At 43.9% G+C, this 22,696-nt stretch overlaps 1 protein-coding gene across 3 annotated transcripts in view; it reads left to right on the top strand.

Annotated features, from left to right (window-relative positions):
* The window catches only part of FBLN2 (fibulin 2), a 104,729-nt gene that overhangs the window by 53,747 nt on the left and 28,286 nt on the right, over window positions 1-22,696 (top strand). For all 3 annotated transcript variants that reach the window (XM_090278734.1, XM_090278727.1, XM_090278718.1), the window contains exons 3-4: window positions 20,195-20,306; window positions 21,431-21,560. In XM_090278734.1, the coding sequence (XP_090134860.1) occupies window positions 20,195-20,306; window positions 21,431-21,560 (242 nt within the window). The remainder of the gene's footprint in view (window positions 1-20,194; window positions 20,307-21,430; window positions 21,561-22,696) is intronic.

Here is a 22,696-nt window from a genome sequence, read left to right as displayed (position 1 = left end):
GCCTGTTGGGGTTCATCTTTATTGGGACCCTCTGTACTTCCTGGACTTGCATGAGTCTTTCTCTCCTCATGTTAGGGAAGTTTTCTGTCATTAGTTTTTCAAAGAGGTTTTCTATCCCTTGTTCTTCTTCTTCTCCTTCTGGAATTCCTATGATATGCATATTATTACGTTTCATGTTGTCCTGCAGCTGTCTTAGAACCTCTTCATTCTTGTTCAGTCTTTTTATTTTGTTGCACTGTCTGGGAGTTTTTGTCTACGTTGTCCTCCAGCTCGCTGATTTGATCTTCTGCTTCCTCTAGCCTGCTTTTAATTCCTTCTACTGTGTTCTTCAATTCAGAGATTGTATTCTTCATTTCCTCCTGGCTCTTATTGATAGCTTCTATGTCCTTTTTCATGCTGTTGTAATTCTCAGTAAGTTCCTTGTAGCTTTTCTAGAGTTCCTTGTAGTTTTCCTGGAGTTCTTTGTAGTTTCCGCTGAGCTCATTGAGCTTCTCCATAATCTGTGTTTTGAATTCCATATCTGATATTTTGCTCCCCTCTATTTCATTTAGCACTCTTTCTAGGGATTCTACTTTTCCTTTTGATGGGGGCTTGTTTGTCTGTCTCCCCATTTTTGTGATTCTTATTGTTTGTTGCTGCTTCTTAGGTTGATCTGCACTTCCTGGATCTGTCCCTGGTGGCGTCAGATCATGTACCAGTCTGGGCCTAGGCAGCCTGTTGGAGACTCCCAGGGATCTACTGCCTTTGTCTGTCTTCTTTAGTTGTTAATCTATTCAATCTGTGATTAGCTATCAGGTTTAAGGACCATGGGTGTGGCAGTTTAATTCCTGTAGGCTGGGCTTTTGCTTCCCCTCAGGCTGATGCCACTTGGAGGGGAATGGTCTGCCTGCCGTACTGGGGATGATTCAGCACTGGGACCCAGTCATCTGCTCCCCCAGTTCTCCCCTCAAAGCCACCACGCCAAACTCTCCCCAAGTGTCTCTAGTCCTCTTTGCCTTCCCTCTGCTTGAGCCCAGGGTAAGTGGGGGCCAAAATATTTTCGTATGTGATCCGCTTAAGAGCTCTTTTTCTCCAGCTGTTTCTCTCTGGCTAGCAAGAAACCCTGTGGCTTTTCGCTTTTCTCAGCTGGATACTATTTTACTTTCCACTCTGTTGCTGTAGGCTGGGAAGCTCAGCTGTGGGTTTAGACCCTGCCTTTCTCAGGGGGAACCCCTGGCTGCTGAGCTGTTTCTCAGTCCCTTCAGCTGCCACCTGTGGGAGCCCAGCCAGCCCTTCTGTGTCTCCACACTCCCTACCGGTCACATTCTGATGCAGCGGCCTTTTCTGTCTCTTTGTGGTTATAAGACTTCTCTCCAGCTAGTGTTCAGTTCATTATTCCAGATGATTTCTCCAAAATTAAATTGTAAATCCAGGCTGGTCCTGGAGGGAGGTTAGTGTAGCTTCCACTTACTCCTCCGCCATCTTGGATCTCTCCTGTATTAGTAGTTCTTAATCCCTTCATCTCTTCATCCCATAACTCCTTCCCATCTGGCAACCACTAAAACGCTGTCTGTATCCATGATTCTGTCTCTATTCTTCTTCTTTAAAATTTTAATCATTTTTAGAGATAGGGGAAGGGAGGGAGAAAGAGTGGGAGATAAACATCAGTGTGTGGGAGAAAGAGTGGGAGATAAACATCAGTGTGTGGCTGCCTCTCGCACACCCCCAGCAGGGGACCTGGCCCACAACCCAGGCATGTGCCCTGACTGGGAATTGAACTGACAGTCCTTTGGTTCACAGGCCGGCGCTCAATCCGCTGAGTCACACCAGTGAGTGTCTCTGTTCTTCTTGTTTGCTGAGTTTGTTTTTAAGATTCAGTTGTTGACAAGCATGTATTTATTGCCATTTTATTGTTCATAGTCTTAATCTTTTTTTCTTAAATAAGTTACTTTAACATTTCATATAATGGTTCGGTGATAATGAACTTTTTTAGTTTTTTCTTGTCTGAGAAGCTTTTTATCTGACCTTTAATTCTAAATGATATTTTTTCTGGGTAGAGCAGTCTTGGCTGTAGGTCCCTGCTTTGCATGACTTTGAATATTTCTTGCAAGTCCCTTCTAGCCTGCAAAGTTTCTTTTGAGAAATCAGCAGTCTTGTGGTGACTTCCCTATAGGTAACTGCTTTTCTCTTGCTCATTTTAAAATTCTCTCTTTATCTTTAACCTTTGGCATTTTAATTTTGATGTGTCTTGGTGTGGGCCTCTTTGCATCCATTTTGTTTGGGACTCTCTATACTTCCTGAACTTGCATATCTATTTCCATCACCGAATTAGGGACATTTTCTTTCATTATTTTTTCAAATAGATTTCCCATTTCTTACTCTTTCTCTTCTGGAACCGCTGTGATGTGAATGTTGGAATGCTTGAAGTTGTCCCAAAGGCTGCTAGTAGTATCCTCATTTGGGGGGATTCTGTTTTCTTCTTCTTCTTGTTCTGATCATTTGTTTTTTCCTTCCTTATGTTTCAAATCATTGATTTGATTCCTGGCTTTGCCCACTACTGTTGTCGCCCTGTAAATTGTTCTTTATTTCAATTAGTGTATCTGTGAGAAATGCTCACAATAAAAACCAGGACACAGGACTTGAGCAACAAAGCAAGGCATTTATTCACGAGTTTGCAGAGTCGGGCACACCACCAGCTAGGAGAATGTGCACACAAAGTAGACAAAGAAAACTGGTTTTGTATTAATGCAGTTAGCTCCCCATCCTCTCCTCCTCCCCAATTTCTCCATTACTGGTTAATCCAGGTTCACAATCTAACGCAATTAATTACTTAGGGTGTGATTAAGTAAGGATAATCTAGTTATAGATGTCTCCCCAACTTATTTGCAAAGTTATCTAGCTACATCTTCCCATTTTTCTGTGTTTGGTGACAACAGTCTTCCTCCTTTTGATCCCAGAGATATGTGTGAGGAGCTGCGGAATGTCATTTCCTTTTCCATGATTCATCTGTTAATTATCTCCTCCTGGTTTGAGAGTCACTGGCTTGCTTCTTTATCCCTAACAATTTCCCCTGTCTCTTTTGGAGAATTGACTACTCAAACCTCTAATTTGTATTTTCAAAACTCATGAGGATTTCTTGATTCTCTGCCTCATGACAAAGATTTTCTTCAGCCTTCAAGAGGAGGAGATTATTCTGTTGGTAAACTACTGGCATCTGTTTAGTTAGTGCAGTCTCAATTAATCTCTGAACTAAACCTCTGATGCAGGGAATAATACAGCAGCATAAAGCAGTAAGGATGCCTGCTACTTCTATGAGGGAGGGGAGACAAGAGCTGATGTGATCATTCCTTTCCAATAGCCAAGTCAGTTTTCTAACCATCCTATTATAGGATTGTTGACGCCTGAGTTTTCTGCTAGTTCATTTGCTAGGGTGGTCAGTCCCTGTAGAGCCTTAGTGATAGTCCCATCAAGGGTTGTATTATTGGGGATAAAAGTGCAACACTGTCCCCTGAGCATTACACATACACCTTTTTCTGCTAGCACCATATCCAGTACCATCCTACTCTCCCAGGTCATTCGACTGGTGGCATCTAACTGTTGAGCTATTTCTTCTATAACATCCCTGGTATAATTAATAAATCTCTACTGATTATAGTAAATATAGTTTACCCAATCAACGCTATTATTAATTGTTGACCACCAGAAGAGGACTGACTCAAAACCTGCCTTTATTTGATTCCTAGCCTTAAACTCATCTGGAACTCCTTTAGGGACCCCAGTGGCATCGATATAGATATGAGGATCGAATGATCCACCAGGGGTTGTTGACCTCTTTTTCATCACCATCTTATAGTCAAAATCCCTCCCATCTCCTTGGAGCCTTGGAAGAACCATTTGTATACCTAAGAGTCTAGCTACCAGCCATAGCTATACAAAGGCATCTTGAAGGCTGTCTTCTACCCCCACCCTCCAATTATAGGCTCTGGGGAATTTTCTGGGATCTTACTCTGTAACAATTCCTCCTCTCAGACTTAAGACCCTTTATAATCTTATAGAGGACAATGGGCAAAGGTTCTGTGCTCCTCTAGCTGCTTCAAGCTGGACATGGCCATGGTCCTACATACCCTTGGATCTAGAAATCCCTAATAGAGTGGGAGTGAAGAGGGGAGGGTGGCCTTCCCACGTGGGGAAGGATTTTGTAAAGTGCAGGTCAGTTGGCTGTCCCCAGGCAGAGGCATGCTCAGTTTCCAAGGGCTGGCACTGCTGAACAAACCGGCATCCTTGTCATATTCCAACCACTTAGTTCAGCCAAACCATTGAGTCTTAGGAGGTGGCAAAGCAGATGGGCTTCTTAAGTGAGGCCTTTATGTACAATTACTCAGGTAATGAGATTATAGGCTTATGCCCTATGCAAACAGAAGGAAGAATATACATGTTAATTCACACAACATAACCCACAAAGCAGTCTCTGAATCTGTAAGACTGTAGAGACATCCAGTCACAGGGCCTTTGCTGGAATGATACTTAACAGTGGCAATTTGACAGATTCTCCTTGCTGGTAGATTGAACATTTTTGATGATTTTACTAACGTAGTTTTAACTTCTAAATGAAAACAAACTTTTAAAGACAATTAGCTGCACTAGCTTATAGTCTACCAGTGAGCATTGTGATTTTCCTTGAATCACGATTTTTCTCCTTAAGATTACCCTTCTTGTTATTAAAGGGACTGTATTAAGTCCAGTTTTAATTTAGCCTATTCATTCACATAAATACAACAAGAGTAGCAATTGATCACATATAATCTTTTAAGTCTGCTTTGCTGGAACTCACACAAAGAACCTTCAGGTTGACCTTCAGTCTGCCCTCTGGGCACAGAAGCTGAGCTACACACCTGCCATCTTGCCTTGCCTGTAAATCCCATGCTTTTTAAAAGTCCTTCAGGTTTTCCATTGTGCTTTAAGGTTCCTCCTAGCCATATATCAGGAAAGCAGCCTTCATTCCTTTCCTAGAAAGACTGCCACGAACCGCACAACCAACCAGGGTATGAAGCTTTTTCCTCCTTGGTTTTCATTAGCCTTGAAAGTCAACTCCCATTCCTCAGGGCTTTCTGGTAACAAACAGAGCCTAGGCATGCCTCCTTCAGTCTTGACATCCCAGTCAAAGCCTCAGCTGACAAAACCACCATTAGCAACTGGCCTTATTAGTTTTATGCAAAGGAACCTTATGTCATTTCTTACTTCTTTAGAATGCCAAATTCTGGAGGGTTCAGGTAGGCAGAAAAGTATAAAGGCATGAAGAAAAATCCTTGTCCTTCAAAACTGCATTTCCATGCATTATACCTTCCATTACTAAAACCATACAATTTGTTTTCAAAACCTTTATAAACTTCTAACAAACCCTTCCATGTTCATGCCTTACGCTTTCCCTGGTTCCCTTTCTTTCATGTGAAGTTTTAACTTTCCCTGGGAAACCTCAATTTTTTCTTTCAGAGCATAAACAGAGCAATAATTCAAAAGACAGACAGCTAGGCCCTCTCTCTCCATTATGTCCACTGGCTTCCTAGAGAGATGTGCCCTTGGCAGAGACATGTTCACTTGCCCAGGCTGGAGCACTCGGCAGCCCTGAATGACCCTTCCTGGGTCCTGGGTGGCAAAACGAATTTTTGCCAACCGGTTTACAGACAACCTTTCCTAGGTCTCATTGGTCAAAAACAGATACAGAGAATTCCATAGCAGAACAGACCAAAGTACGCTTTTATAAAATCGGAACACAAGCAGCTGAGGTTTTCTTTTCCCAGGTTTGAAATTTCCGTAACTTTCCTTTTTATCATTATGACTTTCCACAGACCTTGTGCAACATTCACAAACTTTCTAAATTCCCTTTACTTCTTTAGATTTAACCATAACATGCTTCCAATCCTTGTTCTTTTCCACACTGTGAAGGACTATTCTCAAACTCAGTATCTGGCAGCTAAAAGTTCCTAGATTTATAGAGGTAACCTGCAGCTTTTTGAAGTTCCTGCTTCTCCTCTCTTCTAACATACACTTCTGAGCTTCCCTGCAGAGTTTTTCAACTCTTCTATCTGGCCCATTCATCTGCTTCCTGCAATTTCTTACAAATATCTGGCCAGCTTATATTACAATAGTGACTTTTAAAGAGTCACTGCCCTACAGCATCCTCTGGATTTACACCAGAATAATTTCTCATCTGGTCCCTGAGCTTCTGTAGGAATGCTGATGGAGCTGTATCTCGAGTGCCTTGGAGACATTCTGTGTTTGGGGAACGGATTCCTTGATTCCCCTGATGATGAGGCTCCTAAAGTCTCTCATCTGAGACCTATCCTCTGGCCTGTTATTATCCCATTAAGGGTCTATATTGGGAAACTTCTGTTCGGCTGGGACAATTCCCTGACCAGGAGGATGTTCCCTTTCCCATATCCTCATAGCAGCCCCTGTGATCATTCCCCTCTCTTCCCTACTGAAGAGGATGTCTACTATAGACATTAATTCTGTCCACATGTATATGCTGGGTCCAAGGAACTGATCTAATTGTTCTGCCACCAAAGGGGTCCTCTGCCAAGTCCTTGATATCGCGCTTGAAGTTTCTAACTTCAGTGCTTGTTGAAGGAGCATTTGACATATCCAATTTGTCCTGGTCCTATGGGGACCTCCCTAAGGGGAAACATCGGCTACTCTCAGGGAATGGGAAAGTTCTTCAGGTCTTGCTTACATTATTCCAATTCTTTTCTTAATGTAGAGTAAGTTACCGCCAGTGCCGTGGGTGTCGTAGGCACAGCTATCAGTTGGGCAGCTGTTAGGTGTCCCTGGCCTGATTCGTCTGTACTGTCTGTCCGCTGTGCTTGTGCCCAATTGGCCACCGGCTGGCCAGGGCCGTAAGGCGGTGGGAGACAGGACAGAGGGTCCCAGGTGCTATCTTCTTTTTCTTTTACAGGGAAGAGACCTGCAGACCTGCTGGTAAGTTGTAACCAGCAGAGAGCCTATTCCTTCTCTTCCTTAGAAGCTGATGCCTGATCACTCACATATAAGATCAGGGCTTGACAAACCCAAATTTCATCAGACCCAAATTGGGGCCAGAAAGCAGATTGCCCCTTATTGGGTTCCTTTGGCGAAAGGAGACAAAAATATTTTACCATTTTCTGTTGTTTTTTTCTTATTCTGAGTCTGGGGATCTTCTCCCCAATGCTCTAACATTTTCCCTAATTTTTTAGTTTCCCTATGCTTAGAATTTTTGTTTCCCATCCTCAGTCGATTCTTGTGGCTGTGGCTGAATCTGGATGTGTCTTCAACCCCCTTTACTGGAGATTTCTTGAACACGAACCCATGAGCTCAACCCCCCGTATTGGAAGTTTCTTGCTCACACCTGTATACTCAACCCTGAATACTGGAAGTTTCTTGTATACAGACCCCAAATACTCAACCCCCTTACTGGAGACTTCTTGTATATGGAAATGCCATTAGCTCAATGCCCCATATTGGAGGTTTCTTGCCTACAGCCCGTGAACTCAACCCCCCTTGTTGGAGGTTTCCTGTCCACGCCTTGTGTGCTCAACTCCCCATATTGGAGATTTCCTGCATACAAGCCTGTGAGCTCAGCCCCCCATATTGGAAGTTTCTTGCTCACAGCCCTCAGCCACGCACACATTCAATCTATGAGGATGCCCAACCACCAAGGCAGTAATTAAGTCCAATTTTCTTACCTTGGCCTGTGCATGAGGTTGCCTGGTTACCATGGTGTTTACTTTTGTTTCCCCCCTGCGTCAGTTTTACTGCTGTCCCAACAAGAAGTCTTGGGTCTGTTTCCAGACACTGTGAGGTGGGTGGGCCCTGGGTTGAGCGGGACACCCAAAGGCAGGTAGGACGCGTCTCCCCGTCTCAGCCTCAGACCCCCTTCCCGCACACAGGCGGAGGATTCCGGACGAGCCTGCAAATTGTGAGAAATGCTCACAATAAAAACCAGGACATAGGACTTGAGCACCGAAGCGAGGCATATAATCACGAGTCTGTAGAGTCGGGTGCACCACCAGCCAGGGGCATGTGCACGCAAAGTAGACAAAGAAAACTGGTTTTATACTAATGCAATTAGCTCCCCTCCCTAAGGTGATTAGCTCCCCCTCCCCTCTCATTCCCCCCCATTTCTCCATTACTGGTTAATCTGGGTTCACAATCTAACATGATTACTTAACTCAGGGTGATTAAGTAAGGATAATCTAGTTATAGGTGTATCTCCAACTTATTTGCAGAGTTATCTAGTTACATCTTCCCATTTCTCTGTGTTTGATGACAACAATCTTCCTCCTTTTGGTCCCAGAGATGTGTGTGAGGAGACACGGAATGTCATTTCCTCACCTCTTTTCCATGATTCATCTGTTAATTATCTCCTCCTGGTTTGAGAGTCAGTGGCTTGCTTCTTTATCCCTAACGTATCTGACTGGATCTTTGTTATGCTCTTGAGGTCCTCACTAAGTTCCTTGAGCATTTTATAACCAGTGTTTTGAATTCTGCATCTGAGATGGCTTATCTCCATTTTGTTTAGTTCTTTTTCTGAAGTTTTGATTTGTTCTTTCATTTGGTCCATGTTTCTTTGCCTCCTCATTTTGGCAGCCTCCCTATGTTTGTTTCTGTTTTAGGTATAGCTGCTTTTGGTAGTGTGTTCTAATGTAGTAGTAGATGTCCTGTAGGATCCAGGGACACAGCCTCTCCTTTCATCAAGCTGGGTACTAGAGTTGTGCCCTTCATGTGGTCTGAGTACACCATCCTATTGTTGTTGAGCTTTGGTCACTGTTGGCAGATCAATGAGAGAGATTTACCCAGGCCAGTCAGTTGCAAGGATTGGCTGTGACCACTGACAACCACCTTCTGCCCTCTGTGGAGAACAAGCAGGGTTGAGATACTCTGACTTGGTCTGTAGCTGTCCACTGGGTATGTAGGCCCTGTGGTTTCCCAGGTAGTTTAGGCCAAGGTCAGCCCCTCCACCCACTGTGTTTTTCCTGGGGCCACCTTGCCTCAGCTATAGAGCAATGTGAGATGGATGATACTTGTGCTGAGCTTGGGTATTCCCAGGTGAAGCCAACCTGTGAATCTCGGCTGACTGCTGCTAGTGTCAGGCTAGGGCTACTTAGTAAGAGGTACGGGCCTGGGGGGACTCACTGAGGCCAGGTATTGCTTTTTTGCAAGGATTTAGGAAGTTTTGAGGCTTGAGCCAAGACCAGCCATTCATATGAAATGGAGCCTCAAGGCATCTCCAGGGTGGGGCAAACAGTGTCAGCCAGGTTGATGGAGTCTTAGATGTGGCACCCACCTGCCAGTTCTGTGGCTCTGTCCTTCTTTCTGTCTGGAAGAAAGCTGTCCCCCAGCTCTCACCTTGATGCTGGCCACTTATGTTCCTCCCTTTTGCCCCTGGTGCCTTTTAAGCTGCTACCCTGTTGCTGGAGCTCAGAGGGAGGGAGTCTGAAAAAGTTCAAGAGAAACTGCTTGCGACACTAGAAGTTTCTTTCACAGACTCAATCCCTGCTGGTTTTTGCAGCCAGAAGTTTCTGGCACTGGTAGCCTGGGCTGGAGGGCCTGGTGTGGGGCTGGGACTCCTTGCTCCCAAGAGGTCCCTCCTACATTTTTATCCACCACGCATGTACCTGGGACCAGCCTGCTCTGCATCTCCTCCCTTCCTACGCATTTAGATGAATGTGGTTTCTTTAATTTCATAGCTGTAAGACTTCCATTCAACTCAACTTCTGATAGTTCTGAGTGATGGTTCTATAATTTAGTTTTAATTTTTTAAGTTTATTTGTTTTTAGAGAGAGGGAAAGCGATGGAGAAAGAGAGGGAAAGAAACATCAATGTGTGGTTGCCTCTTGCACATTTCCAATTGGGAACCCAGCCTGCAACCCAGGCATGTGCCCTGACTGGAAACGGAAGAGGTGACCCTTTAGTTCACAGGCCAGTTCTCAATCCACTGAGCTACACCAGCCAGGGCTAGTTGTAATTTTGATGTGGTTGTGCGAGGATGCAGACCGTGTTTATCTATGCTGCCATCCTGACCGGAAGTCTGGAGAGTTGTCTCATGAATGTATAGTATGATTTTACGTGTTTAGCCTCTTTAGTTCAGGATAATGTGTTTGAGATTCATTCATGTTGCATGTAGCAGTAGTTCATTTTTTTAAATTGCTGTTTATTATTCCATTGTAGGAGTAAATCATGGTTTGTTCTAGTTTGAATGGACATTTGAGCTGTTTTCCATCTCTGGCCTTGATGAATACAGTTTCTGTGAACATTCAAAACTATGCGTCTTGGAAGGTTTGAAACCATAAAAGCCAGTGTCCATGCTGCCTGTCACCTACCAGACCCAATAAGCAGAGACAGGGATTGAATCTTTTTGGGCGCTTTATTCAGAGGGTTGGTGATCTGAGAAGACATTGGGTTTGTACCCTCACAGACCATCTTAAATACCATTTTTAAACCAACCCTTTTTATAAGGAGAGGAAAAGTGTAGGTAAGGGGCTTGGAATTCAAGGAGAAAGTTAATCAGATAAAGGCTGCAGCATTCTTTCATCTGTGTCCTGGGTGGTGGTTTTTGTGCCCTGAAGTACAATGGCTCAGATACCGTCTTGATTGCTTGCAGTCCTCCTGAGGCACAAAGGTGGAACTGCTTCTGGTGTCCTGGAGTCAAGGTGGGTCATACCCTCAGTTCCTGAAACAATAGCTTTTTACATACATTGGTTACTAAGCTTATTAGCTGTTACCTGAAACTAAACTTTTTCTAACATTTGAGTCTCCCATCAGGTTTAGACATGTATTTATGTTGGATATACACCTATAAGTGGAAATGCTGCATCAAAGGATTTGATTAGGTTTAGCAGATACTACCAATTTTCCAAGTATATTATCAGTTTACATACCCACTATTGGTTAGTGAGAGTTTCAGTTGCTCCACATTTTTGCCAACTATAGGATGTTGTCATATTTTTTTCATTTTAGCCAATCAAGTGTATAGGTAATGGTATCTCATTATGGTTTTAATATACAATCCCTCATAACTTATGCTGAGCACATTTTCAAATTATTGTTGGCCATTTTGTGATCATTTGCCCATTTGAAAATTGGGTTTCTTTGTCTTGCTGATTCATAGGAGTTCTTTATGTATTATTATTATTTTTGGATCACAAATATTTTATCTTATTCTTTGACTTTTTCCACTATCTTAATGATGTTTTCTGTTAAGTATATTGCAAACACTGTCTTCTGAGAAGCACAAATTTCTAATTTTAATGAAATACAATTTATTGATCTTTCATGTGAGTACATTTTGTTTTTTTCCTAAAGAAATCTTTGTCTACCTGAGTTGTGAAGATATTTTTCTATGTTCTAGACATTTTAACTTGTTTCACTTTTCACATCAGATCACATATAGATTTATTTCTTTGGGTGGTGTAAGTAAGAGTCAAAATTCATTCATTTTTCAAATGCTTATTCAGATGACTTTTAAGAACATTGCTAGGGATACAGAAGCAAGCCAGTGACTCTCAAACCAGGAGGAGATAATTAACAGATGAATCACGGAAAAGGGGGAGGAAATGACATTCCGAAGCTCTTCACACACATCTCTGGGATCAAAAGGAGGAAGATTGTCATCACCAAACACAGAGAAATGGGAAGGTGTAGCTAGATAACTTTGCAAATAAGTTGGAGATACATCTATAACTAGATTATCCTTACTTAATCACACCCTGAGTTAAATAGTTAATCGCATTAGATTGTGAACCCGGATTAACCAGTAATGGAGAAACTGGGGAGGAGGAGAGGGGAGGGGGAGCTAATTGTGTTAGGGAGGGGGAGCTAATCGCATTAGTATAAAACCAGTTTTCTTTGTGTACTTTTCATGCACATGCCCCTGGCTGGCAGTGCACCTGCCTCTGCAGACTCATGAATAAACGCCTCGCTTTGCTACTCAAGTCCTGTGTCCCGGTTTTTATTGTGAGCATTTCTCACGTCATTCCCCAACTGCATTGTTACCTTTGTCAGGAATATATGAGTAGATCTATTTCTGGCTTCTCTTTTCTGTTTCATTTGTCAAGCTGACTATGTTTGCATACTGTTTTGATACGTGGTAGTGGGATTTTTCTAGTGCTGTTCTTCTAAAAGATCATTTTGGCTATTCTAGGCATCTGCAGTTCCAATTTATACATTTAAGAAGCCTGCTAGGATTTTTTACTGGTACTATGTTGACTCTGTATATCCATTTTGGGAGAATTTCCATATTAATATTAAGTTTCTAATTCATGAACATGGTATATCCCTCCATTTATTCAGACTTTAACTTTTTCAGCAGTGTTTCTTTTTTCTTTTTTTTTAGTATATTTTATTGATTATTCTGTTACAGTTGTCCCAATTGCTTTTCCCTTTGTTCCCCTCTACCCAGTGACACCCTTCCCTCCAGTTGTCCACTCCCCCTTAGTCCATGCCCATTGGTTGTGCATATAGTTCTTCTCAACATCTTCCTGTCTATTCCACTCCCTCCTACTATGCTTCTTAATTCCTGTACCATCTCCCTCCCTTTTCCCCACCCCTTCCCTGCTGACCTCCCCCCAATATGTTCCCCACACCTGTAATTCTTTTCCCACTCTCATTGCCTACTTAGTTTGCCTAGGTTTCAGTTCCCTAACTTCTGTTGTTGGTTGTTGTGATACGGTTTCATTTTAATGTTCATAGTTTTGATCCCCTTTCTCCTAAACAAGTCCCTTTAACATTTCATATAACAGTGGTTTGGATCTAATGAACTCCTTCAGTTTTACTTTGTCCTGGAAGCACTTTCTCTGCCCTTCTATTCTGAATGACAGCTTCGCTGGATAGAGTAATCATGGTTGTAGGTTTTTGCTTTTCATTCCTTTGAATATTTCTTGCCAGTCCATTCTTGCCTGTGGAGTTTCTTCTGAGAAATCAGCTGATAGTCTTATTGGGACCCCTTTATATGTAATTCTCTTCTTCTCTCGTGCTGCTTTTAAGATTCTCTCTTTGTCCTTAATTTTTGACATTTTGATTATCATGTGTCTTGGTGTGGTTCTCCCTGGGTCCAGTTTTTTTTTGGAACTCTCTGTGCTTCCTGGTCCTGTACGTCTATTTCCTTCCCCCAGTTAGGGAAGTTCTACTTCATTATTTTTTCACATAATTTTTCAATTTCTAGTTCTTCTTCTTCACCTTCTGGCAACCCTATGATTCTGATGTTGGCCCGCTTATAGCTGTCCCAGAGGTTTCTGAGCCTCTCCTCATTTCTTCCTCCTTCCTTCCCCTGCCCCTTCCTTGCTTCCTTAGAAGCTCTGCTCAGGAGTTGGCATTGTGAAATGCACAGCCTGTTATAGATCCTGCGCTGTGCCTGGTTAAGGTGTGTGGTCTGGGGCAAGTGGTGCCTTCTCTCAGGGCTGCTGCCTACTCATCTGTAAAATGTGGGTGGGGATAGAAGCCTTCTAGAGCAGGAGGGAAGATACAGTGGGTACAAGCTGGGGCCTGGTGGGCGGCTCAGCCAGAGAAGAGATCCAGCCAGTCATCAAGACTAGCAGCACCTCCTCAGTCAGGCTGGGGTGGTGAGCAAGTGGGCCAGGTGCTGACATGGGCAGGGGTAAGCAGACAGTAAACACCCACACACTAGGAAGCAAGGTGATGAAGAGTTGCTGGATGGGGCAATGAAGGCTGGGACTGCCCTACTCGGGGGGGCTGAAGACAGCATCTCTAAGGAGCTGAATTGTGTGGAGCTGAATTCGGTGGGCCCTAGTGGGTGGGCTCAGCCAGCAGCTCCTGCTGTTTCTCAGCTGGCCATCTGTATCTGATCCTGGGCAGAAGGACAAAGCCCAGGAACCTTTCTTGTTAGTTCTACCTACTGTCTTTGTAAAGGACTCCAGGTGTTCCTCCCTTTCTCCTGGGGAATACCAGGCTGCTGAGAACATCAGAGCAGCAGCATTCTCTGGGCTGTTTGCTCAGGCCCACAGACATCCTGTCCACATGGGGCACCTGTCAGAGATGGCCTGCTCATCACCCTTCTGCCAGGGCTAGACATTTTTCTGCAGCATTTCCAAATCCACAGTTCCTGAAAAATTTTATTATTCATTTATAATTGACATACAATATTATGTTAATTTCAGGTATATAACAGAAATTAGATATTTATATACCTTACAAAATGGTCACCCCAATAATTATAGTACCCATCTGGCACCATATACAGTTATTACAATATTATTGACTATTGACTTTACATCCCCATGACCATTTTTACAACTGACAATTTGTACTTCTTAATCCCATAGTTCTTAAGGGCTTTAATGTCTCAGGGAGAGGATTCTCTAGAAGGGTTGCAACCCCTGAGCTGATTGTTCAGGATACCTATTGTTCTGTGATCAAAGGAAGTTAGTTAGCACCTCCTGAATCTCAGAATCTTTTTATAACAGAGCACTTCTTGAATGAACAATACCTACATACAATAAGCACACACAAAAATAAAAAAGGGGGGGAAAGTGAAATGTCAGTTTGCTTCCTTCCTCCCCAGAGCCAACCACTTTGACCAGTTTCTTTGGTCTTCTTCCAGAAACACTCCATGTATGTCCATGCATTCCTTTAAAAAGATAAATGATGGCTTATTATATGTTATTCAGCATTGAGCCTTTCTTTCTTCATAGTACATTCAGAACGTGTCCTGTATAAGTGTATGAAGATCTTTTTTTTTTTTTGACACCTGCATAAGATTGGATGGATATAACATCAATTATTTAATCACTGCCCTATTAATGGGATTTTGGTTGTTTTTGAACCTTTGCTCTCACAAATTCATATATGGCAAGCATCTATGACATGCATGTTTGTGCCCATGGGGTATCTGTCAGCAGATAAAATGTCTAGAAAGAGAAATGCTAGGTCACAGTTTTTTTTAACACTGCAATGCATTATTTTCTTTTTGTTGTTTTTAAAAATGTAACTATTTTTTCTCTTTTTTTCTTTTTGACTATGTTGTTACAATAGTTCCAATTTTCTCCACCTTTGCTCCCCTCTGCCCAGTACACCCCTTCCCCCAACAATCCCACCCTGCTTAGTTCATGTCAATGGGTCATGCATACAGGTGCTTTGGCTTCACCCTTTCCTATATTATTCTTTTTTAAAATTAATTAATTAATTTTTATAACAATAAAAAATAACAATTCTCCCCTCTCAGACTTAAGACCCTTTATAATCTTATAAAGGACAATGGTCGAAGGTCTCGTACTCCTCGAGCTGCTTCAAACTGGACATGGTCATCGTCCTGCCTACCCTTGGGTCCAGAAATCCCTAATAAGAGTGGGGGTGTGAAGGGGAGGGTGGCCTTCCCACATAGGGAAGGATCTTGCAGACTCCAAGTCAGTTGGCTGTCCCTGGACAACGGCATGCTTGGTTTAACAGGCTGGCATCCTTGTTGTATTCTGGGGGCAATAGATTTGGCAACAGGGTTAAAAGGCATCATTTAATTCATAACCACTAGATGAAAAAAGGCAGGGATTAATTTTTCAATGTTCCATATTAGGTGGGAAAAAAAGTCTCTTTGGAGGAAGGTGTGCAGGGCACATCTCACCTGTCCAAAACACTTTTGCCCACTAAGTCTGGGCTGGGGGGAATATTTTAGTTTTCCCCCTCTCAGACCTCTGGGCTCTTTCTGTTCAAGCCTTTAGGATAGAAAAGAGAAACCAGTTTTAAAGTGAACCCCACAGACCACCCCATGCTTCACCAACCCAGCCACTTAGTTCAGCCAAACTGTTGAGTTTCAGGAGGCAGCAATGCAGACAGGATTAAGTGAGCCCTATCACTCAGATAATGAGATCATAAGCTTATGCCCTATGAAAACAGAACACACATGTTAATTTATGCAACATAACCCACAAACAAGTCTATATCTGCAAGACTGTCTTATTGGAAAGACATCCAGTTGCAAAGCATTTGAAATTCTTCTTGCCTGTAAATTAAACATCTTTGTTGATGTCACAGACCTAGTTTAACTTTCAAATGAAAAGAAACTTTAAATGAAAATAAACTTTAAAGACAGTTAGCTGCACTACTTTATAGTCTACCACTGAGCATTGTGGTTTTCCTTGAATCGCAATTTTTCTCCTTAAGATTACCCTCCTTGTCATTAAAGGGACTGCATTAAGGCCAGTTTTAATTTATCCTGTTTGTTTGCATAAACACAACAAGAGCAGCAAATGATCACATATGATCTTTATGTCTGCTTTGCTGGAACTTACGCAAGGAACATTTAGGGTGACCTTTAGTCTGCCCTTCAGGGCACAGGAGCTGAGCCACTCACCTGCCATTCAGCCTTGCCTGTAAACACCTGTCTTTTCCAAGTCATTCTGGTTTTCCATTGTGCCTTAAGGTTCCTTCTAGCCATCTTTCAGGAAAACAACCTTCATTCCTTCCCTGGAAAGATTGCCATGGACTCTACAACCAACTAAGGTACCAGGCCTTTTTTCTCGTGGTTTTTTATTACCTTCGAAAGTCATTCCCAGTTCCTCAGGGCTTTTTGGTAACAACCAGAGCCCAAGCATGTCTCCTTTAGGCATGACATTCCAGTCAAAGTCTTCGTCAACAAAACCTCTATAACAACTGGTCTTATTAGCAAAGAACCTTATGTCAGTGCTTACTTCTTCAGAATGCGAAATTCTGGAGGGATCAGATAGGGCGAAAAAATACACAATGTGAAGGAAAATCCTTGTCCTTCTAATATTCACTAAAATTGCATTTCCATTCTTTATATTTTCTTTTGTTCACTTTACTACATGTGAAGGTTTTTTTTGAGTGGAGGGGAGCGGTTATCTGGCTCATTTATTTAATTTGCTTTCATTTTTTTCCTCCACTAAAAGCTTTTGTTTGTTTGCTTGGTTTTCTATTACAGTTGTCCCAGTTTTTCCCTTATTGCTTCCCTGCACCCTGCCCACCCCTTCCCCCACAGTCAGTCCCCACCCAGTTGTCCATGTCCGTGGGTCATTTATACATATTCTTTGACTAGACCCTTCCCCTTCTTACCCCGCTTCTCTCCTTCCCCCCTGCCCCCTTGTCACTGTTAGTCTACTCCTTGTTTACATACCTCTGGTTCAATTTTTTAAATGTAAACATTTTTAAGTGTCTAGTTCAGTGGCGGTAAGTGCATTCACACTGTTGTACAGCCATCACCACCATCCATCCACAGAACATTTTTATCTTCCCAAACTGAAACTCTGTACCCATTGAACGCTAACACCCCATTCCCCTACCGCAGCCCTGGGAACCTATATTCTACTCTCTGTGTCTATAAACTTGCCTTTTTTAAGTACCCCGTGTAAGTAGAATCATATAATATTTGTCCTTTGGTATCTGGCCAATGTGGGTCACATTTTTAAAGACTCAGTCTTTAGTCTTAGAATTTTCTAATCATACTCTCTTTTTTAAAAAAGTGTATTTTATTGATTATATTGTTACAGTTGTCCCAGTTTCTTTTCCCTTTTCTCCCCACTTCCCAGTACCCTGCTTCCCTCAGCAATCCCACACCCCTTAGTTCATGTCCATGGGTTGTGCATTTAAATTCTTTTGGCTTCACCCTTTCCTATATTATTAACATCCCCCCTGCCTATTTTGTACCAACCAATTATCCTTCTTAGTCCCTGCACCACTTCCCCATTTCTCCCCCTTCCTATGCCAGATGATAACCCTCCAAGTGATCCCCACACCTATGATTCTGTTCCTGTTCTTGTTGTTTGCTTAGTTTGTTTTCGTTTTTATTTTTTAGATTCGGTTGTTGATAGTTGTGAGTTTGTTGTCATTTTAATGTTCCTATTGTTGACCTTCTTTTTCTGAAATAAGTCCCTTTAACATTTCATATAATAATGGCTTGGTGATGAATTCCTTTACCTTGTCTGGGAAGCACTTTATCTGCCCTTCCATTCTAAATGATAGCCTTGCTGGATACAGTAATCTTGGTTATAGAACCTTGCTTTTCAGCACTTTGAATACTTCTTGCCAATCCCTTCTTGCCTGCAAAGTTTCTTTTGAGAAATCAGCTGATAGTCTTACAGGAACTCCTTTGTAGGTAATTCTCTGCTTCTCTCTTGCTGCTTTAAAATTCTCTCTTTATCTTGAACCTTTAGCATTTTAATTATGATGTGTCTTGCTGTGGTCCTCTTTGGGTCTAGCTTGTTTGGAACTCTCTGTGCTTCCTGGACTTGTATGTCTATTTCCTTCACCAAATTTGGGAAGTCTTCCTTCTTAATTTTTAACACATAAGCTTTTGATTTCTTGCTCTTTCTCTTCTCCTTCTGGCACCCCTATGATTCGGATGTTGGCACATTTAAAGTTGTCCCAGAGGTTCCTAAGCCTCTCCTCATTTTTTTCAATCCTTGTTTCCTCATTTTGTACTGGCCGACTTCTTTTCTTCTTTATATTCCAAGTCATTGATTTGAACCCCGGTTTCCTCCTCTTCATCATTGGTTTTATGTGGATTTTCCTTCATTTCATTTAGCATAGCCTTCACTTCTTCCCTTATGCATCTGCCATTCTTAAGGATATCTGTCAAGTCTGTGAGCATCTTTATTGCCAATGTTTTGAACTTTACATCTGTTAGGTTGGCTGTCTCCTCATTTGTTAGGTGGGCTATCTCCTCATCGCTTAGTTCTCCCACTGGAACCCTGATCCGTTTCCTCTTTTACTTCTCTATCTCCTCATCTTGACAGGCTCCTGTGTTTGTTTGCCTCTGTGTCTTAGGTAGAGCTGTCGCACCTGTTGTATTGTAAGGGGCGGAGCCTTAGGTATTCGTCAGTACAGGGCGCTGTATATGGGGGAGGGGTCTCAGAGGGTACAATGCCGCTTGCTCAGCACTTGCCCCTTTTCCAGGAACTTCTCCCTCTTCTTATGGGACGGACGCTTCTCCAGCAGTTCCCCTGGCCATTGTTCCCAGAGTGGATGGGTCTGCAGACATTCTAGGACTGTGGGGGCCTTTTAAACAAGCGGACTCTACTGAGAGACCGGCAGTTTCTGCCTCCGCCCCAACCCCAACTGGTTTGCACAGTCAGAAGCAATGAGGCTTTATTGTCCCCAGCGCTGTAACTATGAGCTCTGTGGTCTGGTCTGGTGCTGGGAGGGCTCCCCGGGTGTCCCTCTCGACTTTTTTAAATGTTTGACTGCACTTTCTGATGACCTGCTGCTGCTGCCGCCACCATATTGCTTCTTCTCTGCCTCGGCTTCGCCCTCCTGCCTGTCTGGATGAGTATTTCTTCTTTATATCTTTGTTTGCTGGACTTCCATGTAGTTCGATTTTCTAGAACTTCTGGTTGTCTCTAGTTTTGAGGTAGTTGTATTCCTTCTTATTTGTACAGGGAGACGCAGCATGTCTGTCTAGGCCTCCATCTTGGCCGGAAGCCTTGTTTGTATTTTAGTTGTAATTTTGATGTGATTGTGTGAAGATGTGAGCCATGTCTACCTATACCGCCATCCTGACTGGAAGTCCTCTGGGATTGTTTTTTTCTTAATTTTCAGGAGGTTATTATATTTTTTCAATAGCAATTCTTTGTCAATTGTAGACATTCCACAATTGTCTTCTAACATGTCAGCAGTGTACTGTATTTATCTATGGAGGTCTTTGTTATACAGAGAAGTTAATTTTGAGGTGGTCAGATTCATTTATTTGAGTTTGAGTTGGAAGATGTTCTCCCTGCCCCTGACTCCTCCCACCTCTCTCCATGCACTTTCTTCCATGAACTCACTTGAGTGCTTCTGCAGTTGCTTTCTTATGTATTGTCCTATGTTGGGGTCTTAGGTTGGGCTTCTTAGGAGCAGTGCCTGAACTGGGGTCCTTGTACATATGGTTGTTTGGGGAGGTACAGGGAAGGAGCTGGACAGTGCTCCTGATCCCACAGGCAACTCAAGTGTGAGAGGCCACACAAGGCTCTCTTATCTTTGTACTCCCATCCCGCTCACCAACTGGCTGTGCTCTTCCCAGTCCGCACCTTCATGGGGCCAACTTATCCTCCCAGGTAGTTCCACAAAGGTGTTTGCAGTGTGAGCTGGTAGCCACCATGCAGAGCAGTGGGAGGAATGCATTACCTACCCAGTAATGGGGGTGTGGATGGGCACCAGCAGCATCTACTCATTGACTTAGACACCTTGGAACTGCACACCTCCTATAGGGTCGTGACTCTGCCCATATTGCCACCCACAGTTTCCACGAAGGACCTGATCGAGACCTGCTGTGCAGCCGGACAGCAGTGGGCCATTGACAATGACGAGTGCCTCGAAATCCCTGAGAGCGGTGCTGAGGGTGACGTCTGCAGGTAAGGTGGGCACCGTGGAGCAAGCAGAGCTGCCCATTCACCCTCTCCAGATTTCTGCTTGCTTTGGACCCCAGGCCCTGACAGTGAGCACATGGTTCACCTGCTTTCAGGTACACAAGGGGGATTGGATGTGGCAGCTGAGGCCCAGCTGGTGAGGCTTTCTGCAGGTGAGGAGAGCCCAAGACTGGTCCCCAAAGTATATAACCACATAAATTCATAGCTGGCCTAATGCGCAAAATCAGAGGAGTATACAGTTTGGAGCAAGTGTTACAGGATCATTGTCAATGATCCTATAACACTCATTTTTCCAAACAACCTACTCATTTTTCCAAACAAGGAAGACAAAGTTCAGAGAGATGATGTGTTTCATCCCAAGGCATACAGCTCACTGGGAGCATGGCCAGGATTAGATACCATGTTTGCTAATGTCTAGCCCATCATGCCTCCTTTAGAAACATTTAAATTCTAGCCTTGTCCCTTTCCTCTCTCTCTATTGTCCCACCAGTTTGGGGCTGTTTAGTACTTAGAGCATATGCACCATTCACATTCCTAGAGTTTTGAGCTGAGTCCTCTAGTGTGTGCTTATATCCCTCTTGTGATGGGAGACTCACTGGGTAGCTCTCGCCAGGACATGCTTTCCTCAGGTGGGGCCGAACCCTACTTCCCATGACCCTGCCTCTGTCCTGGCTCTGCTTGCATGCTGCTGGCTTGTCAGCTGCCTCCGCCCCAGGACAGCCCTCCAGTGATTAGGAGGCTTTACCAGGGACCCTGGAGGCAGCTCTCCTCCCGGCCAGCCCAGGATTGGGTGTTCCTGTCTTTCTCTGCCCTGCGGGGAGTTTGGAGTACCAGTTCCCCTTTCTCACTGGTCAGGGACACACAGCAGTGAGTCCAGTGGGGCCCAGGCCTAAGTCTTCTTGGTTGAGAAGGAACAAGTCCATGTGACCCGGTGGGGGATTTTCTGGCCTTCTCAATGTACCTGCCACCAGCCCTCTCCTGCTCATATGGCCTTCTCTTCTTGAGCCTCAGTTTCTTTCTCTGTGAAATGTGGGCTTTGATCCCTCCTGCAGGGGTCAGTGGGAGGACGGGGCAGCACGCAGGTGGGGCTGAGGGAGCCTCTATTGCAGGACAGCCCAGAAGCACTGCTGCGTGTCATACTTGAAGGAGAAGAGCTGCATGGCTGGCATCATGGGGGCCAAGGAGGGCGAGGCCTGTGGGCTGGAGGACAGTGACACCTGTGGCGTCTCTTTGTACAAGGCAAGCCTGACCTACAGCTTTGCTGCCTGGACCCCTGAGGGTCCTTGAGGGCTGGGGTTTGGGCTCCCCTGCGGGGCTCCATGTGGGGGGGGAACCCTAACACCTGGGTCAGGGGTCTCTTCAACTGCATAGAAAATATCATCAGTTATTATATAGACCTATTAATTCACAAAATATTTAATGAACACCAGTGTATGCCAGGTCCTGTTTTACGCATGAGGGATGCATAAATGAGTAACAGAAAAATCGCTGGGGCTTCTTTCGAGTCAGAGAGACAGATGGAGATTGAGGTGAATATGATAATATAAAGTGTAGAAGAAGGTGATTGTGCCAGGGAGGAAAAACTCAAGAGAGGATGGGGATGAGCTGTGTCAGGCGTGGGAAGGGACTGGAGTTTCAGCTCACAGGGGCTGGAGATAGCTTCACTGAGAAGGGGACATTTGTGTAAAACCCTAGAGGAAGAGCCATGTGGATGTCTGTGGCATGTGTCTTCTAGGCAGAGGAAATAGCAAGTGCAAAGGTCGTGAGGCAGGCGTATGCTTGGCTTGTGTGAGGAGCAACAAGGAGGCTTGTGTGGCTAGACTGCAGTGAGTCAGGAGGGAGTGGCAGGAGCTGAGACCAGAAAGGTGATGGGGCAGACCCTGCCCATCATTATAAGGGTGGTGGTTTACTCTGAGTGAGGTGGGAGATGTGGAGAGTTTGGAAGGACATTACCTGGGTCCTTTTTGGCAGTTGTGGGGACCATTCATTGAGGGGGCTCTTCTACATGGACCGTGTGATCAGGATGGAGTGAAACCTCACCAGGCAGCCATGGGATAGAGAGAAGAGGAGGGCACTTCTAACAGAGGGAACAATGTGAGCAAAGGCACAGGGTCAAGAGTGTGTGAGAAAGGGATTCATCAGGCTTGAGGAGCAATGGGGACAGACTGCTAGGAGACCTCTGGCTCTTACATGAAGGACAGTAACTACTGCCCTGAGATCTTTTGGGCTTCAAGCCAAGGGTATGCAGGGCCCTGGGACGGATTTGCATAAGATCAGTTACTGTGCTTTAGCTCACACTGGTGGCAGAGCTAGGGACAAAGCCTAAGTTTAGCTACAACAATGGAAAACTCCCTAAACAGTGGTTATTCTGTCAT

The sequence above is a fragment of the Furipterus horrens genome, unplaced genomic scaffold (genome assembly GCF_987537825.1).
Source record: "Furipterus horrens unplaced genomic scaffold, mFurHor1.1.pri manual_scaffold_1, whole genome shotgun sequence".
In the NCBI taxonomy this organism is placed as follows: Eukaryota; Metazoa; Chordata; class Mammalia; order Chiroptera; family Furipteridae; genus Furipterus; species Furipterus horrens.
This window is presented reverse-complemented; position numbering and strand designations above follow the sequence as displayed.